A 20,952-nucleotide genomic window follows, 5' to 3' on the forward strand; every position below is an offset into this window, starting at 1 on the left:
CATGGGTCCCGGCCACGCTGCCCGCCGGTCACCGCCCCATTGGACTGAAGTGGGTTTTCAGGGTCAAGCGCGATCCGAACGGCAAGATCATAAAGCACAAGGCTCGTTTGGTTGCGAAGGGATATGCACAGCGGTAGGGAGTGGATTTTGATGAGGTCTTCGCACCTGTCGCTCGTCTGGAGACAGTGCGGCTATTGCTGGCCATGGCGGCTCACCGGAGCTGGGGTGTACATCACATGGATGTGCGCTCCGCGTTCCTCAATGGAGATCTCCAGGAAGAGGTGTATGTTCAGCAGCCCGCAGGATTTGTTGACAGCAACAACACTCACTGCGTGCTCAGGCTGCATAGGGATTTGTATGGTCTTCGTCAGGCTCCTCGCGCATGGAATGCAAAGCTGGACGCCACACTTCATGTACTTGGTTTCAAGCGCTGCCAGTTCGATCATGCGTTGTATAGGCGGGAGGACAAAGATGGGTTTTTGCTGGGTGGAGTGTATGTGGATGATCTGATAATCACGGGCACAGAAGCAGAAGCCATTGAACACTTCAAGAAACAGATGCAAGAGCTCTTTCAGATGACTGATCTGGGTCTCCTCAGCTATTACCTGGGAATTGAGGTGAAACAAGAGGATGATGGGATCACGGTATGTCAGTCAAGCTATGCAACAAAGATCTTGGAGGATGCAGGCATGAGTGACTGCAACACCTGCAGCACGCCGATGGAGAATCGTCTGAAACTGAAGAAAAACACTGGTCAGTCAGTAGACTCGACAGAGTACCGCAGTTTGAATGGCAGCCTGAGATACCTGGTAAACACCAGGCCTGGCATCTCATATGCGGTAGGGATTCTCAGCAGGCTCATGGAATCACCTGGGAAAGAACACTAGATGGCTGTGAAGCAGCTCCTGCGTCACATCAAAGGTACACTTGGTCTTGGTTGTTTCTTCAGAAAAGGAGAGAAGGATGTGTTGACAGGCTACAGTGACAGTGACAATGCTGGTGATCTCAATGATCGCAAGAGCACCACTAGAGTTGTCTTCTTTCTTGGATCGGGAGTGATCACTTGGTCGTCTCAGAAACAGAAGATTGTGGCGCTGTCCTCCTGTGAGGCAGAATACATAGCAGGAGCAACAGCAGCTACACAGGCTGTGTGGCTGAGCAGATTGCTTGCGGAGATGCTTGGCGAAGGAGTTCAGAAAGTTAAGCTGAAGATCGACAACAAGTCAGCTATTGAGCTCAGCAAAAACGCAGTCCATCATGAGCGAAGCAAACACATTGATCTCACGTATCACTATATTCGAGAGTGTGTTGAACTGGGCAGAGTAGATGTTGAGCATGTAAGGACAGGCGATCAAGTCGCGGATATCCTCACCAAGTCACTGGACAGAACACAGTTCAGTGAGCTGCGACACAGGCTCGGGATCACACAGGTGCAGCAGATTAGGGGGTGATTTGTTAGATAATCAGCTGCACTCTTGCTATCTTCGTTTAGTTCGGAAACTTCAGTTAGTTCAGTTTCGTTTTCTCTGAATAACACTGACCGTCAGCGTGTGCCTGTGCACGTACGAGTTCAATTATACAGTTAGCATTATGTTAGGTAGTTAGCTAGTCTTCAGCTCGTCGTAGGGATCGCCATGGGATGGCATGGATCACGCATTCCTCGCCACGAGCAAGTAGGGCTCATGCAGGTCCGAGCGTCATGGGATGGGATGACCTGTAAGCTCGGCGAGCACGACCATTTCTTGGCTGTTTTTCAGGAGCTCCAACGGGGTTCAGATAAATAAGAACAGAAACAGAAAAGCTGCAAGTTGTTACGCAGCGCAAACCACTGTTTTCCACCTCTTGTTCTTCCTCTCTCTCATTAGTGCTTGTCGGTCATCTGCAACTACAATGATGACGGCGGCAGTAGCACGGCGTCGAACAGCGGAGGGAAGCATCGTGGCCGATGCTACAACTGCGGACAGATCGGCCATTTTAAGCGGGACTGTATGAAGCCCAGAAACGGCGCGGTGGCGGACCAGGCTCTCCTCGCCGATGTCGACATCGAAGGGCCGGCACTTCTCTAGGCTGTAGGTTAGGGGGTGAGTGTTGTCCAATAAACCACGGCGACCGTGTCAGGTGCGTGTGTGTGCTCGCTCGGGCGCATCACGTGCGGTCCTGTCCGCGCCGGGTCCGTGGCGGGCATGCGTGTGTGTGTGTGTGTGAGTGTGGCACGAGGTGTGCATATGTGCGTGCACAACTAGTCGTGTCAGTAGGGCCAGTGAGTTAGTGGAGCAATAGGGCCAGTGACTTAGTGGATCACGGAAGGCGTGGACGCGATCGTTGCGGGCTGGCCGCGAGCTGCGCTTGTACGTGTGCATGGTGTCCTCGGCCAGAGCAGGCCGATCAGGCGTCCGGCTAGGTAGGGGGCGTGGGGATCGTGTCCCAGTGTCGGCCCAGGTATAAAGCCCCCTGGACGATCGTTGTAACTGGAGACGTGTCGAGTTCATGCTCGAGGAAAAAAGATCGCCGTTGTTGCGGCGGGCGTACGTGCGCCGGAGAATCCACCGTGTCCAGTCTCTTCTTCCTCCTTTCTTTTCTTCTTAGTTCGTGCCAGAGAGCGGGAGGGTGACCAGAGGAGAGAGCTAGCGCGTGCTAGGGCAAGGTTTTGCGCCAACAGCAGATCATCTTGTACGAAGAGCTGCACCTGAGCCGGTCACAGCACGTTCACGGCCGCCTCCCTGCCATGGATACTGCAACACCTGAAGGAAGCAATACGTACGCAGCTAGCCTGTCATGAGTTTCTGCATGCACTTGCAGCGAGTAACTAGTAACTGTTGTGGAGGAGATAATGTACCTTGTCGGCGACGGAGGGGAGGCCGGCGACCACGAGGTTGACCTCCAGTGAAAGCAGCAGCAGGATGCTACCGACGATGCATCTCTTCATCCTCATGGCCAACTAGTTTGCTTTGGCTCTTCCTCATCTCACTTCTACATTTGGCCGGTATATGTAGCCTCGCAACACCGGTCGATCAGATTGGGAACATGGACGACATTATACGCGTGGCAAGAAGAACTGTAGCATGCTGCTGGACTGATTGATCATCGTACAACAATCGGGCCTCTAAGCATCACACGCACAGTACTTCCGCTCGATGATTGCTTGGAGTACCTTACTTTACCTTGTCCAGCAAACTACCGTGGGCCATTTATTCGCTGCCCAACACCCAACTAGCAATCCTTTAATACTGTCCATCTATTTTTTTGATCAAATGCTGTCTATCTATCACCCTGCATTTGTTACACAGTCGATAAGATATGTAAGAATGCCATGTCATCTTTTCGCTCTGTCATGTTTCTATTATTGTTTATATTGCAGTTAATTGATTATATGATCTTGATGAGCGGCATGATTGCTTGGTGGGATTTAATTCTTGGCCTAGTCCGAAGCATGTTAATGGAGTACTTTACCACTCCAAACAGGTACCAGTGCCCGGTAATATATACTCGCTCTGTACAGAAATATAAGACCTTTTAGCTCACTACTTTAGTGAACTAAAAGCTCTTATACTTCTTTAGAGAGGTACTAGTGGTTGGATTTGTACTTCCTTTACCACGAGTAAACTATTCTGGGCCATTTATTTGGTGCCCAACATCCAACTACCAATATCCACAAATATTGGCCATCAATCGCCATGCATTTGTCAGACCGTCGATAAGATACGGAAGAATATCATGTCATCTTCTCGCTCTCGCATGTTTCTATTATCGTTTATATGGATCGAGGGAGTAGTTTGGATGTATATTATGGCCAATAGAAATAGTCCTCTTATCATTCAATATTATGTAGATAATTAGAACTTTTGGCAATGCACAAAACTTGTTTCTTAAGGATGATTAGCCACCAACATGAGCGCCAACAGAGGAGTATGTGACCTAAAACCAAATGTTCTGGGGCATGTTGTTCATTTAGTTGGTATTTCTTTTGTTTCTTATAAAATATGGAACCATGCAAGCAAGAACCATGTGAGGAGTCCGAATACAAACAAAACCAGTATAGTCTTGCACAAAGTGAAATACCCTACTATTCTTAAATGATGCCACAATGTTTTGAGTCATAAGAGTGCAATGAAATTATCAGTTAAAATATAAAGATGTATGCATATCATGGGGGTGTGGAATTGATCATGAATAGATCAAGGCAAGCAACCACACTCCGCAAAATCACAATTGCAACAATGACTGCAATTACTTAGTAGAATGTTTTGGACAGAGATTGATAGGTACACATCAACAACTGACAGAATAACATGTGTTTGCATGACATCTACTCAAATCTAGGATAGACATTACTTAGTAGAACGTTCTGGAGAGATCAGTAGTTTAGTTGCATATTAATGATAAGCATGCCAAACAAAAGCATGCCCTATTATTAAAAAAATTGCGGGACTATTATTATTTTATATATTAATGGAATTTGATGGCATTATTTTGGTTTGTCATAGCTCAATTATATGTCCAACATTTACCATATTTTATGAAGTTGTTCTAAACTTTCTGTGATTAATAATTCACATGTATTTCAGTCAAGCTTGTTGGAAGATTTATTAAGATGTACTATTATCGTTGTGTTTTTAGTTAAATTTTGAACTAAAATCATGACAATAATTATGGAATAGAGCGAGTACTAAGCAATGAAGTTCCATAAAACATATTTGAATCATGAGAAAAAGAAGCAACAAAATTTATAAACAATGTTCAGAGATTATTTAATTCATAAAGCCTAGCTAAAATCTTAATTGAAGCCAAAAATATAGATTAATCTGCACAAAAAATTATATGGTATCGTAACTATGTTTAGCATAAATGCATGGAAGCCGTCGCATGCTCATTCCTGTGCGCGTTGTGCTAATTTCATCAAAAAATATGAGGGGTGGAGACAGTGGTACTTTATGTATCAGCGGTATCATATTGAAATTAATGAAGACCTTAAAAGAAATTAGATGGCCAATCAATCAACTGAGCACAACCCAAATATTGGAGGTCTGGGATTACATATAGTCATTGAAGGCTGAACACAGCCAGCAGCCAAGATCTAAATGACTAGCATTGTACCAATGAAGAAACACCAATGCACTACATCCAAGGAAATGCAGGTGGATACAGAGACATGTTAGCCCATATGTATGCTATCAATATTCAAATTTGAGTTTTGGTGATTTTTTGTCAAAAGATTATTGGGGGGAAGATGGCACCAAGGGAATACCATAGATATGCATAATTCATTTTACACAACAAAGCCAACTATTTGAGTGCAACTAGTCTTATGTTATTATTTATACAAGCCAATACACTTGATGAAAAATTTCCAAAGTGTGGGTGAAATAGAAAATCCAAAATGCATTCATCCTTTTTCAAGACATATATTTTAGCTGTATTTCTACAGATTATGATGGGACTTATATATTGAAGAGAGAATAATATCAAATATATGATACATTTAAATCTTGTCACGCTAATGCGCGAATCACCCTGCTAGTTCTACAGGGTATTAATACTCCATTTTTTTTGCAAAGTTACTCCCTTTTAGGTATATTATGTGAGTATTGTGGACAATGGAACTTGCAGGGAATGAATCAACCTGATTATTTAGGCATGTTAAAGCTGAGTAACTTATTGTCTCTGCAAACCCTCATGAGGGCGTGCCACCCGATCCGAAGTGTGGTCAGCCCTGCTGCAATTGCAAATACCCTGCACCCAGCTACCACGCACACATAGGCTAGGAACACCGATGGCAGAACACACATGGCCACAAGCGCGGGCAGCGGCAGAGGCACTTGGTAGGTGCACTTTAGTGTTGGGTACTTGGCCCGGAGCCAGAGGAAGGAGGAAAACTCAAGCAGCATGCCCAGGCTATAGAGGAAGTTAGCTGTGGCAACGATGTTGTCGAAACCAAGAAACGAGACGGTGATGGTGATAGCGGTTGATGTAGTGATGGCAACCCATGGGGTTCCGGTGCAAGTGGCGCGGCCAGAGAAGACGGACGGAAGGAGGCCTAGGTCCGCCATTCCATGGAGCTGGAACACGCCACTGCTCATCTGGGCCTCAAACATGCCCTTGTCCAGTACTTGAGACATGGACCCCCGATGATGCCTGTTTAGATCCAATAAAATTCTGAAATAAGTTAAAAGGCTGATTGTAACATGCAGCCACATATTTCACCCAACTTGATTGTAGCACAAGCATGCCATGCCTACGACTTTTTATCCTGAGTATCGACCATAGTAGAGAGCATCATGCGTCTATTTTATTCTTTTTGTTGGTTTTACAACGGTTTTTCATATGTGCACTTGAAAGCTATAGGGCCTTCCCTCGGAAGGGACAGTGGATTGTAACATTAATTAATCTAGCCAGTGCTCTGCTGCCGTCCAACTCACTAGTGGAGCTCTAGACATGGCCCATAGTCAAGTCATAATCTCATATTTATCGTCTTCTAGCATCTCCTAGTCCACCAGTGCACCTAATTATTCCTCGCAATCTCCACACCTTTGTCGATTCTCCTTCTCACCGGCTTGTGATATAATCATATGCCCATCACTGCGTCCACCACTAATCTGCCAAGCGTATTCAACATCAGGTGAGCGTAATATGATGATATACTAGAGAATACCACACACTTTGCCGTGTGAATCGATTCAATACATTACAGTGTTTTGATTGTATGAAACATGCATAGTTGAATTAATAATATATGAAATAAAACTAATAATAAATAGTACTCCTATACATTAAATTTATTATTACTGTGTAGTCAAAAAATATTTTGAAAAAAATGGCGTAATATAATGGAATAAAATTCTTAAGCATGTTGAATGGACCTTTGATGAGGTGGCATATGTGGCATATGTGATGAGGTGGGATATGTGCATGGGATCAGCTAATAATGAAAACCTTTTTCTCATGCATGATGTGGTGGACCTTTGTTGAGCTAGGGGGCATATTTGCATGTTAAGATAATAAATAGAGGGTTTTATATGGAGTTGTGGATGAACTATTTAGGTATGTAGGATATAGGATTTCCATCTAGCTTTGTGGAGCCAAGATGTAATATTGAGACATAGGCATTATGGTGATGTGTCCTGAATTTTAGAACTAACGATACCACTCTATGTTCTACAGTGAGTTGTCTTTATCAGTGAGGACAAGATGCTATGCATGCCTTAATTTCGTTGACAACTATTGTCTCTGTACAACATGGCCTACTGTACGGAGTGAAGAGGACTGAACCACTGGAGTGGAGAGGCCTACCTCCCACCGTCTCTCTGATCGCCACCACACAATTAGTCAGTCAAGTCAAGATCTATCGTCGTCACGACACTACCTGATTTACTGAACTGTATTGTACGTCCTTTCCTCTTTGATTTGATTTCCGACGTGAGCACGTGGTATCTTAATTATTGTGATAATTGCATTTCGTAAGCATCTGTAGGTACCTGCGGCGTCAGCCAAGTAGCCTTTCACCCATGCATCCGACGAGAGGAGTCCGTGGCGCCGGTCGCGGCCATGAGCGGTAGCAGGCAGCTGACGGCAATCAGAACTACCCCAGCCGCAAGCGCCCGCGGAAATGTCTGCTCCGGCTGCTCCACCTCGCCGGCCATCGTGCTCGCGTTGTCCCAGTAATCGAGGTTCCAGAACAGCGTGTTGAGGAACAGCCTCCCCTCCACCCATGTCACACACAAGTTTTTAAATCTAGGCCGATATATCACTTTTGGTGCTCTAACAATGTGAACATAACATATCATTTGGTAAATATCATTTTTTCAACATATCATCTGATATGGATCAAAATATCGACCGATATAGCCGGTATCTAGCCCGATATGTCCACCGATATAGAATGATACGTAGATGATTGCAATTCTTTATTAGAAAGCAGTGAAATAAGATTACACATTTACAACTTCATTATATATTATCAAAGTCATGCACAATGTTTCATACAAATGCATATATATTGCATTGTTTTTAATCATAGAGTAAGGATTTTGTGAATATTTTCTTAATCAATAAGTTAATAAACTAGGAATATAAAAGTGTTATGTTAAAGCATTGACATCATTCATTTTCTTTTACAAAAAGTAAATGTTTTGAACCAGAATAATGAAAAAACTAAACATGTTTTCTCTGATATATCTACATATCATCTGGTATATCACCTGATATTCGACATCCAATATGCCAAAGCCAAACCGATACGAACCCGATATCCGATATTTTGAAGCTTGGTCACACACCGCCTCGGCCATACCTTGGGCACAGCCATGGCTGTCATCAGCACGAACGGGGTCAGCGAGGCTATTCCCAGCGCTGTAGCGCCCCAGGCGATGACGCTCAGGCCGACGAAGTTCAACAAGGCGAGGAGCAGCGTCATGCCAATCACCGTGGCTGAGCGTGCCCTGTCTGGTCTCGCGACTGCGGGCACCACGCCACCGAGGTAGTTGGCCATGGGAGCCGGCCGGGTAGGCGGCGATGTTGACGACGATGCTGAGCGACTCCTGGACGCCCCACGCCAATGGAAACACGAGGAAGTTGAGCAGGGTGAATGGCGGCCCCGCTGTGCGGACAGAGCCATACGTGCCGCCTGCCACCAGGAAGTAGATCAGAAAGATGAGCCGAATCAGGGTGATCTTGCGCTTGCACTGTATTACTAGTCTATGTTACTATCTCTATAGATGTAGCTCATCAATGGATTGATTAATCATCATATAATGATGGGATCACTAAGACTAGCCACACCGGGGAGTTACTTCGACTATATTACTCGTCTATGTTACTATCTCTATAGAGGGGAGTAACATATGTGTGGTGTCATGCAACACTTTATTTATTAGGTTATAGACTCATCTTGTTTTGATATGTGTGAAGTTACTCATAGTATCAGTAACTAGCTATGTTACTACATGCCACTTTTTCATCATTAATTACATGACACATCATCTATTTTTTCTAGATAAATATGAGGTTACCATCTATGTTACTCCCACTGTGCGTGGTCTAAGTATCGCACGGACGGCAGTTCCGAACAATGATTGATTGGTGAAATAATTTAATTATTGGCTTAGCCCCATGCAAGTTGGTAATACCACATTTTCGGTTTATAAGGTTTGCACGTATCTCTAGGTTGACAAATAAGCCAATTATAATGCAAGTTATATGTCACAAAAAATATCATTAGAAACTTCTATTCATATACATTATAATGGTATAAATTTTGGACTATACAACTTATCTTAGATTGGTCAAATTATATATCCAGGGATACTCGCAAACCTTATAAACCGAAAAGGCAGTAGTAATACTTTACATCATGACGTCCACATCCACTAGTGTCCCATGAGAGTTGGATCCGTACCGTCTTTACCACGGACACTATCTACGTTCATCCCTAACTTCTCATACTATCGAAAAAACTACACAAGAATTCCATGTTCATCTTCTCCCTCTGACATGTTTCAATTGTCGGTTATATTGCATTTATATGTACGAACTATACAAAAAATCCATCTGACATGTGCTGGATGGATGACACGAGTGCCATGACAATGGATTGTGCATTCTCGATGGCGGTACATACGAACCGACTGGAGTAAATACATTTTCTCATGTCCACGCCTTATTGAGCTAACCTCTAATAGGTCACCAGAGCTCCACTCTTTCAAAGCTCACATGAACTTGTTTTAAGTGCACATGTTAAACGACGAGTACAAGTTGTAGATACTTCTTACCACATACACCAATACTAATTTAAATGCAGTGGATAGATAAACAATTACAAAAGTAGTACAATCGATACCAATGTGAGTGAAAACATCCCTATTATCATCTTACTACACAATTATTACTTTTCTTCAAGGATGCGTCAAAGATTGACGCATCAGCAGCATAGATAAAAGGGCCCAAGAAGGGCAAAGGAGTAGTTACAAGCCACGGTTACACAACCAGAGAGGTCCACATGCGGATCACTCGCCACTATCCAACCTATCTACCGAACATGGGAGAGAGTCCGATTCCTTAAGCAAACCCGCAGCCCTCCAGTCCCTACCTTCTAACTTCATCCTCCTGAGCACGGCGTCTGCCGAAGGCGAGGCACCATTGAACACGATGTCATTCCTGTGCTTCCATAGCATCCAGGCCACTAGCGTTACCACCGTCCATGTTTCCTTCCTTAGGTGTTTTTGTGGGTTGAGGGACGTCCACCATTTCACTAAGGTCGCGTCTATCGTCGGCATCCAGGAGGGTCTGCCCCAAGCATTGGTAACGCCGGACCATACTTGACGAGCCAACACGCAGCCAAGCAGCAAGTGGTTGATTGATTCCTACGCCTGATCACAGAAGGGGCATGCCGAGGGGTGAGGGAGCAGCATTCGTTCCAATCTATCCGCCGTCCAGCACCTATTTCTTGCCGCTAGCCAGACGAAGAACTTGCAAGAATTAGGAGCTCTCGATTTCCAAATCTGAGTGGCACCATCCGCCTCAATCCTGCCGGCGAAGAAAGCCCTGTAAGCCGACTTAACCGAAAACTGCCCCGAGCTCTCCCAAGCCCAGTAGATCCTATCCTCCGAGCCGTGCGTGAGAACCACAACCTGCGTCTTGTGCACAAGCACCATGAACTCCCGCAACGCGTCTGCACACATGTCCGGCGAGATGTCGAGCCACCAGCCCTAAGTCAGAGCCTGCCGAACAGTTTTCAGCCGGCCAAAACGCCTCACCAAGGCATAGAGGTTGGGCGTCAGGTCCTCAAGTCTACCATCCCACAGCCACCAATCCGTCCAGAAGCGCATCGACTCGCCATCCCCAATAGTGCATCTCGTGGCAGCCTTGTGTAAACCCAAAGACTCATGCGAAACCTGCATGTTAAACTCGGCCCAGGGTCTAAGGGGATCGGTTCGTTGGAGCCACGGCCATCTGGCGCTCAGAGCAGTATTCATCAACCTTAAGTTGGGCACCCCGAGGCCTCCGAGGTCCTTAGGAGCGCAAACTCTGTCCCAGGCCACCAAACAATGTCCACCATTCACATCCCGAGGCCCCTTCCATAGGAATCCACGACAGATCTTGTTGGTCGCGGTGATCGTCTTTACCGGCAAGTCAATCGCCATCATAGCATGCATTGGCATGGAGGCCAACGTAGATCGCAACAGCTCCAATCTGCCCGCGCGGAAGAGAAGCCTGGCCTGCCAAGCGGGCAAACGGTCGGCCATCCTGTCTATCATGTACTGCAGTTGCGCCGCCGAGACCTTACGCAAGGAAAGCGGCAGCCCGAGATATCTGCAGGGCCTGTCCATGACCTGACACTCCAACTCGGCGGCAATCAGCTGAACTTGCTCCTCTGAGCATCTAATGGGATGGGCCGAGCTTTTGATCAGATTCGTGCGCAAGCCAGACGCCGACCCGAAATCATGTAGCAGCATCGAGCAAGCCCTAAGGCTTAGCAGGTCCGGTTTGATGAATGTGACCACGTCATAGGCGTATATGGAGGTGCGTTGCCGGAAACCTGCGGCCGCCAGGGGCTGCAGCACCCCTTCCCTCGTGGCCGAGCCTAGCAGATGGTGAAGAACCTCCATGACAAGGACAAATAAGAGTGGCGAAACCGGGTCACCTTACCGCGGGCCCTGTCGATTGAAGATGACCTCCCCGGGTACGCCATTCAGCAAAACCCTAGTAGATGAGGAGGCGAGCAGGCCAGCTATCCACGAGATCCACTTGGCCTCGAAGCCCACGTGTCGCAGCACATCCAACAGGAAAGCCCAGTCCACCGTGTCGAAGGCCTTGGTAATGTTGAGCTTGAGCATCACCGCTTCTTTCTTAGACGCATGCAATTTCCTGGCCATCCCTTGCACCAACATAAAGTTGTCATGCAACCAACGTCCTCTGATGAAAGCGCTCTGGTGAGGTCCTACCAGACCCAGCATCTCATTGGCGAGCCGCATCGCCAACACCTTGGCCGCCAGCTTAGGGAAACTATGGATCAAGCTGATCGGCCAAAACTCACGAACCTCCAAGGCGGCGGGGTGCTTGGGAAGCAATGTGATGAACGCCTGATTGATGGAGGTAAGCCCACGGAAGTCCAATCTTTGAAGCGAAGCAAACGCCTCCATCACATCCTCTCTGATGATCGACCAGCAAGTCACGTAAAATCTGGCCGGGAACCCGTCGGGCCCCGACGCCTTGTCCAGCCCTTGCGCGCGTACTGTCGCCAGCACCTCCTCCTCAGTAAAATCACAGTCAAGGTTGGCGAGATCCTTGCGAGGAACACCTATTGCCTCGAGATCCAGCGTGTACTCACGGTCGGTGGATTCCCCAAGCAGCTGACAACATACAAAATTCCGTAGGGACAACACGCACAAGAAAATAATTAGGCATGCTGTTAATTTATTTTAATTCTTCTTTATAAAGAACAAATCCAATTGCATATGCAAACAAGATTTATACTGGGAGGTCATACAGGGACATAAACGGATTGCTTTCTATAGTGTTCAGGAAATGACAACAAGATGTATAGCTAGACCTATGCTAAGAGGATGCAACAACCAATGTAGCGGGCGCGCATACTGCGATGAGTCTGGTTCGTGTACTTGCAGCCCGAGGACTAACTACGTTTATATTATAGAGAAAAAATCAATAAAACTTGATATTTGTAAAATATATTTAATACTGCCTTTTGTGATTTTCAGAAACAGAATTAGTTTGGATGTATGTCATACCCAATAGAAATATACATATTATCATCCTATATTATGTGATAATTAGAAATATTGGCAACGCACAAAACTTCTTTAAGGATGATAATTAGAAAATGACCGAGGAGTGAGTAGCCACCAACATGAGTGCCGATAGAGGAGTATGTAACCAAGAACCGAATATTTTCGGACATCTTGTTCATTTAGTTGTTATTTCTGCAGTTTCTATAAAATAGGAAACCATGTGAGGAGTCCGAATAGACACAGAACCAGTATAGTCATGCACAAAATGCAATACCTATGCCTACAATCCTTAAATGATTTTACTTCTTTCGAGTCATAAGAGTGCAATAAAATATTATGTGTACACATAAACAACTGAAACAATAATAAGTGTTTGCGAGATATTTACTCAAATCTAGTATTCGATACCTAGTTAGCAGGTGATGAAATACCTAAACCAATCATTTCTCCAGTAATAGAAATATTACCTATGACCAAAAGGAATGTACGGATATGTAGTTGGACAAATTGATACATTGACATTACTTAGTAGTTTTTTTTGGACCTTTCAATAGTTTCATTGCTTATTAATGATAAGCATGCCAAACAAAAGCATGTATCACTACAAGAATCTTGTTAATGCATGACGGATTCGGTCTGTCATGGAATAGTGCAAAACCGTCAAGGAGGGAAGTCTGTGACGGAATTAGAATCCGTCATGTATATCACGTCATAATTTGACAACTGCACCATCATGACGATTCCTGGCCGTCACCGATTAGTCTCAGGCCCGCCCCAGGCCTGGCCCTCCGCGACAGACCTGCCCGTCATGGATTTACATGACACCGTACCAATACAAGTACCTTACATGGCATCAAAGAGGCACCGGTGTAGATCTAACGTGGCATCCTACCCTATTATTTATAACCAGCCATGCCCATTGTCCCACTTTTTAGTGCGACGGTTTAGTGCATTTATTTTAATAAAGCCCATGATATTCATTCAACCAGCTACATCAGGACACATTACACATAATCAATCAAACATTCACAGCACAGTTAATTTCCATTCATCAGGCCATAATTTGGCCCATTTCATATATTTCTATTCAATTATTTCACAGATTAAAGGCCTTTTAAATGTGCCCAAGAACAAATCCAACATCAATTCACATGCCCCTAATAACCAGATTACATCAACAAATATACAACATTGTACAGGCCCTCTTAATCATCAACGTCACCTCTACAGCTCAAACTTCCTTTGCGGCTCTCACCACCAAACAAACCTGTAAAACAAAATGCTTCTATTAGGAAATGGCAAGTTGATTACAACAACAGTAGTAGTTATTATCATTTGAACCGTCATTTTTATTTCACATGAGGTATAGGTAAAACTGCCATGGTTATATACCTATCTACATGTGAGAATAGACCTAATAGGTATACTATATTATGATGAGCAGCCAAGTGGACTATGTTATGAAAATATATTTTTTACAATGAATCTAATGAAACTAATTCTGTGGTGCAGATGTTGATATAGCTTCCTATAAATTTGGTCTAATTCAATTACTTTGGAAATGAGGAAGCATATTACAAATAATAGCACTAAGTGAGAAAACAAGAATCAAATGAAATATTCAAGGTGGACACACTTTCAAAGTTACACTACACTTAAAGAGCTATACAGTCAACGATGGTTCACTGCATTTCAGGGAAGTATATCCAAACTACTATAAAGTAGTTATGACTGAATACATACTGTAGTGTGAGCATGCAGCAGTGACTGCTGTTGTTGATGAAGGCCTTGAAGAATTGACACACCAAGTTCATTTGCCTCCAACATAGTTCAGATCAGTGGACACCTGAGCCACGAAATAATCCCCAAATACATCATGAGTACTAGAAATAGCAAGCATCGAGAACTCACCGCTTAAGAAATCAGAACACAAATATAGTACTCCTTCCGTCCGGAAATACTTGTCATCAAAATGAATAAAAAAAGATGTATCTAGATGTATTTTAGTTCTAGATACATCTTTTTTTTGTCCATTTTGATGACAAGTATTTCCGGACGGAGGGAGTACTGCATTAGTATATACACTTCACATCACTAGAGAAATATGTCAGGCAAGGAACATTCCCTTTTATTAGGCAGCAAGAAGAGGTACAATTATACTGTTATGTTTTGGTTCTGGAAAGATACAAAAATGCATAGGAGAATAGTAGATACGATTTTGTCATAAGTTCTGAAATCTTACTGTATGCAGAAACGGGAATAGCAAAGTATATACACCAAAAACAATGGCATCACTAACAAAAAAATATACATGACGCAGAGAACTACAAATTTAATATACATGTGTAAGGAAAGAATAATATACATGTGTAAGGAAATTAAACCCGCAAGTACTCAACTGGTTTGTGAATGATTTTATTTGAGTGACATCCAGAAAGCCCTACTATCTTTGGGGCATTCATAAACATTTAAGTAACTTAGCATAAACAATTAGACATGGTAAATAATACATGCCTAATCATGTTAGGTGAACATAATAGAAATACCTAAAGATATGTAAATCAATAGAATGTATTGATGCCACAGGAGCAAACACAACCTTAATTAGGTGCATGCTTAGCATTATAAAAGACAAAGATCTTCACTTGAATAATTGTCATGCTCTTATCTGCGAAAACATGTGGTTCTGTCATATTTTCTACATGCTCATAGTGAATTTGCAGAAATAATGTTCATTGAAAGCCTGATGTACAATGAATTGTCTTATATTATAGATCTTCCTTCGTCTACAAACACAGTTGTGTTTTTTTAACCATATGATAATATTTATCTCTTACAAAATCAAAGATGCCACACCAAAACTGAGATAAGATGGTTACCTTTGAAACATTTGTCACTCAACAACTGTATAGTATTAATATAGGTATTTGAGCATGTATGAAGGAGTAAGCAAGCAACGACAAACATGGGAGGAATGGTAAAACAAGAAGTGTTCTAAAAGTCATTAAAAGAAGTAGGATTAGAAATATATATATTGGCACTGTTACTCGCAACAACAAATTTGTTGGTCGCATAATTAATAATTGGTCCAATCTGTATTTGAAGGTTGTGTATTTAGTGCATTATGCAAATAAAAACTTCTGCATTCCTTTAGAGAGAACTTGATGACATAAAAACATTGAAAATTATTGCATCTATACTGTGAGGCCTCTCTCACTAAAATCTACGAGGCCTTGAATCAAGCTCTAAACAAAAGTCCATGTTGAAAACAAAAAAATGGAGACCAGAGTTAGCGAAAAGCATATCTTGCCTCTAAAATTTCTTCAATGAAACTATCCGTAATGAAATAAAAGGCACAATAATACCACATAAAAATATTACACAATATTAAAAGACAAATTGGGTGGGAGGCTAATCTGATAAACAAATCCTCTTAACTAGTATTCAGTGATAAGTTGAACATTCAGTCTTCACATCCAGTAATACAAACCACTGCCTTATGAAGTTCAGTACAGAATGAAATAACAGAGATTGAAGAATAAAAAGAAACACACACATCATGCACCATAAAAAAATTATGCATCCATCATTCATTAGTGGTCCAAGATCATGTTACAAGTTCTCAAAATAACTCATAATAGTAGCCACTTGAGATTCATCAATACCAGCGGTAGTCCACTAAAACTACAGCTACCTGATTGTCGCTGTAAGGTCACGGTGCTCACCAGAGATGATTGTAGGCAAGGCAGCAGCTGCAGTGTAGGTCAGACACCGTCGTGTCGCGACGGAGGAGGTCCCCACAGGAAGCACGGTCGAGCAGGCGACACGGTAGAGGGGGTTGGGGTCGCGGTTGTCCAGCCCAACGCACGCAAGCTGATGAGGTTGAGGGGCCGAAGAGGAGGGAGTTAGGGTTAGGTTTTTATACGCGGAACATTTAGTCGGGCTTTAGCGGGCTTCAGCGGGCTTGCGGGGCTGTACCAGCCCATCCATGACAGTTTTTGATATCGTCATCAGGAATCCGTCATGGATTAACAGGTTTTTTGTAGTGATATGATGATTAATTAATTTATTAAAGCACTTTGATGTTATGTTATTTTCGTGTACTAAGCAATGCAGTTCCATAAAACTATTTGAATCTTGAGAACAGGAAGTGATACAATTATATAACAATGTAAAATATTATATAATTAATAAAGATTTTAATTGAAGCCAAAAATGTATATTGATTTGCACAAAAAAATTATATGGGATCATAACTACTTTTAACGAAAAGTACATTGCGGCCGTCACATGCTCATTTGCATGGGCGTTGTCCTAGTTTCGTTCAAAAAAATATGAGGAGCAGAGAGAGTAGCATATCCTTCAGGTAGTAGTGGTACCAACCAAAATATTTAAGCTAATGATAACCTATAACCAACTTAGGTGGCCATCATTCAACTGAGCACAATCCAAATACAGGACGTCTGGGATTACATATAGTATTTGAAGGCTGCAGTCTTAACACATCCAGCAGCCAAAACCTGAATGGCTAGTTGTATACCAATCGAGAAAGACAATGCACTACATGCACGGAAACTCACATAGATACAGAGATATGTCAGCCCACGTATGAGCTATCAAATATTTGGATTTGATTTTGCGTTATTTTTCTCAAAAGATTATTGGTTGGAAGATGACACCAAGGGTATCACAGATATATGTATAATGTGTCTTACACAAATAAACAAACTAACCGAGTGCAACTGCACTTATGCTATTATTTATACAAAACACAATCTGATACACTTGATGAAAATAATCCAGAGTGTGGGTGAAATAGAAAATCCTAAGTGCATTCATCTTTATGCAAGACATATATTTTTCCTATATTTCAAACAATTGACGATGGGACCTAATATATTTTGGACAAAATAATATCAAATATATGACACGTTTAATTCTTGTCGCGCAAATGCGCGAATCACGAAAAAAAATTATATGAGACCATGTATCACGGTTAGCAGGTGAGACCCGTCCTGATGAATGACACGCGGCATTCACAAATCACAAAGCATCTAATCTCCCCTCCCCTCTGATTTTAAGTGGGGGGTGGGGGATGCTTTGTGATTTGTGAATGCCACATGTCATCCATCAGGATGGGTCTCGCGTGAGACCTGGTCTCATAGAATTCTTTTCCGTGAATCACCTTGCTAGTTCTACCGGGTATTAATAGTCATTTCTAGATATATTATGTGAGTGTTGTGGACAATGGAATTTGCCAAGAATGAATCAACATGATGATTCAGGCACGCGAAAACTGAGCAACTTCTTGGATATGCACAGCTTCATGAGGCCGTGCCACCCGACACCGAGCGCGGTCAGCCCTGCAGCAATGGTGAATACCCTCCACCCAGCAACCACACACACGTAAGATAGGAATACCGATGGCACAATGCACATGGCTATGAGCGCGGGCAGTGGCAGAGGCACATGGTATGGGCGCTTCAGTGTTGGGTACTTGACTCGGAGCCAGAGGATGGAGGAGAACTCGAGTAGTGTTCCCAGGCTATATAGGAAATTTGATGTTGCGACGATGTTGTCGAAACCGAGGAAGGAGACGGCGATGGTGATAGCGGTTGATGCAGTGATTGCAACCCATGGGGTGCCGGTGCGAGCGGCACGACTGCCGAAGACGGACGGGAGGAGGCCTCGGTCCGCCATACCATGGAGCTGGAACGCGCCACTGCTCATTTGGGCCTCAAACATGCCAATGGAGGAGATTACTGCGCCTGCACCGGTCCAGTACTTGAGCCATGGTCCCCCGATGATGCCTGTTTAGATACAACAAAATTAAGTTAAAAGGCCGATTGTAACATTCACTCGCTAGATTCAACCTAGCTTGATTGTAGCACAAGCATGCCATGCCTATGCTTTTTTTTTCTTGAGTATTGACCGCAGTAGTGATCTAACTGCGTCTATTTTGTTGGCTTTACCACTGTTTTTCATATGTGCACCTCATAGCAATAGCAGCTCTAGCAGCTACATTTCCCATAGGCAAGTCACAATCCCATCTTTATCATCTTCTAACATCCAGCTTTGTTGCAACAAAAATGCAATATGAAAACATAGCCTAGGCATTATGGTGAAGTGTCATACATTTTAGAACTAACAATATCACTCTATGTTCTACAGTGAGTTGTCTTTCTCAGTGAGGGCAAGATGCTATAACTGTCTTAATTTGTTCAACAATTATTGTCCATCCGTACAGTGTGAATAGGACCCCGGAAACCGACTCTCTCATCGCCACCACAAAATTGGTCTGTGAAGTCGAGATATAGCATCATCATCATGACACCACCACTACGTCCTTTCCTCATTGATTTCAGTCCCTAATTATTGTGACAATTGTACGTAAGGTGGCAAGCGTCTGTAGACTGTAGGTACCTGCGGCGGTAGCCAAGTAGCCGTTCACCCATGCATCCGGCGACGCGTCCGTGGCGCCGGTTGCGGCCATGAGCGGCAGCAGGTAACTGGCGGCAATCAGAACGACCGCTGCTGCAAGTGCCCGCGGGAACGTCCGCTCCGGCCGCTCCACCTCGCCGGCCATGGTGCTCGCGCTGTCCCAGTAGTTGAGGTTCCAGAACAGCGTGTTGAAGAACAGCCTCCAGTCTTTCTTCCTCCCCTTCACCTGCTTCGCCCACCGACGCGGGCGTACCTTGGGCACAGCCATGGCCGTCATCAGCACGAACGGGGCCAGGGAGGCTATCCCCAGTGCTGTCGCGCCCCACCCGACGACGCTCAGGCCGGCATAGTTCAGCAAGGAGAGGAGAAGCGTCATGCCGACCACCGTGCCCATGTGCGCCCTGCCGGGTCTCGCGACTGCCGGCACCACGCCACCAAGATAGTCAGCCACGAGAGCCGGGTAGGCGGCGATGTTGATGACGATGCTGAGGTACCTCCACGTGCCGAGGAGCGAGCCTGCCAGCGGGCCGAAGGCGTGGTCTGCCCAGAGGACGAAGCCGCCGTTCCCCGGGAACGCGGCGGTGAGCTCGGCGGTGACAAGCGATTCCGGGACGCCACACGCCAAGGGGAACACGAGGAAGCCCAGTAGAGTGAACAGCGGCCCGGCGGCGCGGACTGCCTGCTCGGAGCCGTACGGGCCGTATTAGCATTAATTTTGATTCAATGTATCCGCATATTTAGTTTTTCTAATTGCATGTACTCTTAGAAGTAGCTAGGCGGCAAGGTTTCATGGAGGCGCGCGGAGAAGGCGAGATGCCAGGCTGCCGTGCGATATGGCGAGCACGACGAGATGCCGATGGCAGTGTGAAGCTGCAATGCTGCACGAGACGGCAAGGTCGTGCGATACGGCGATGCAGTGACAGTTGGCAATACGTGACAAGGCTGGAACATGATGGATTGGTTCAAGTTGAGTCGGATGCATGGCAAGTCGTTCGGTTTATTGGAGTAGCTTTGCATGCGAAGAGTTGTTAGCTAAATGCATGGAGTTAATTTGTTAGTAGTGGACGGTCAAGTTAGTGGCCGAACCATCTAGACCTAGAGTGATTCTAGGAATGATGGACGTGTGCTAACCATAGTGAGTGTGTGTGCATGGGTTGTGGACCAGGCCGTTGGCCCTGGCCGTGTATAAATACCTTTGATTTAGTAAGAATGAAAGAGGCCGTGAAGGCTGAGGCAGAAACAATGTAGCCAACGTATTCACCAAGGGGAAGAGCCTCTGGGCAAAGCTTTCTAGGCTCCTCCTTGGTCCATACATGTGTGTGTTCCCCTGGTTGTGTGAGGTAGAAGAAGTGGCGCTGTGAGGAGAAGCGGCGCCAACAGGCCGCCTGCCACCTCGAAATAGATCAGGAACACGAGCGGAATCATGGTGATCCTGCGCTGGTGGTTGGACTCGGACGGTGTCGAGCCACCGCCTTGTTGCGCGACGGTGGCATGCAGTTGAGGATGTTCTTGTTCTTCCTGACTCTGTGTCGGTGATGATTGCTTGGTCATTAGGATTTCTTGATTCATGGTGAGTTTACTTGCTAGAGTGTCGAGGAACAAGCTAGGCAGCTAAGCGCACGTACCGATCATTTCGTGTGGGCATTGTGCTATATAACTTGAGTAGCTGATAGGATATGTAAGAAACACCACAAAAATAATATCTAGCTGAGCTGTCTTTTCATTAGTACTATGGTGGCCCTCACAAATGCGAGGGCAACCCTTTAGTTTG

General features: G+C 44.6%; 1 protein-coding gene and 1 pseudogene across 1 annotated transcript; both read right to left on the bottom strand.

Moving 5' to 3' along the window:
- Window positions 1–5,624: 5,624 nt before the first annotated feature.
- On the bottom strand, window positions 5,625–10,673 carry LOC123056628 (probable polyamine transporter At3g13620; annotated as a pseudogene).
- A 963-nt stretch (window positions 10,674–11,636) lies between these two features.
- Window positions 11,637–20,750, bottom strand: LOC123056629 (probable polyamine transporter At3g13620). The gene is made up of 4 exons (XM_044479962.1): window positions 20,566–20,750; window positions 19,164–19,882; window positions 18,030–18,550; window positions 11,637–12,344 (listed from the first exon to the last, which is right to left on the bottom strand). The coding sequence occupies exons 1-4, from the start codon at window positions 20,748–20,750 to the stop codon at window positions 11,637–11,639; spliced, it is 2,133 nt and encodes a 710-aa protein (XP_044335897.1).
- Between the last annotated feature and the right edge of the window lie 202 nt (window positions 20,751–20,952).

The sequence above is a fragment of the Triticum aestivum genome, chromosome 3A (genome assembly GCF_018294505.1).
Source record: "Triticum aestivum cultivar Chinese Spring chromosome 3A, IWGSC CS RefSeq v2.1, whole genome shotgun sequence".
Classification (NCBI taxonomy): Eukaryota; Viridiplantae; Streptophyta; class Magnoliopsida; order Poales; family Poaceae; genus Triticum; species Triticum aestivum.

Coding starts and splice junctions, on each gene's coding strand:
- LOC123056629 (XM_044479962.1), bottom strand. CDS start 20,750: ATGAATCAAGAAATCCTAATGACCAAGCAATCATCACCGACACAGAGT. Junction 18,551..19,163: donor CTACTTGGCTACCGCCGCAG/GTACCTACAGTC, acceptor GTATCTAAACAG/GCATCATCGGGGGACCATGG. Junction 12,345..18,029: donor AGAAGTTGCTCAGTTTTCGC/GTGCCTGAATCA, acceptor GTATGTTGTCAG/CTGCTTGGGGAATCCACCGA.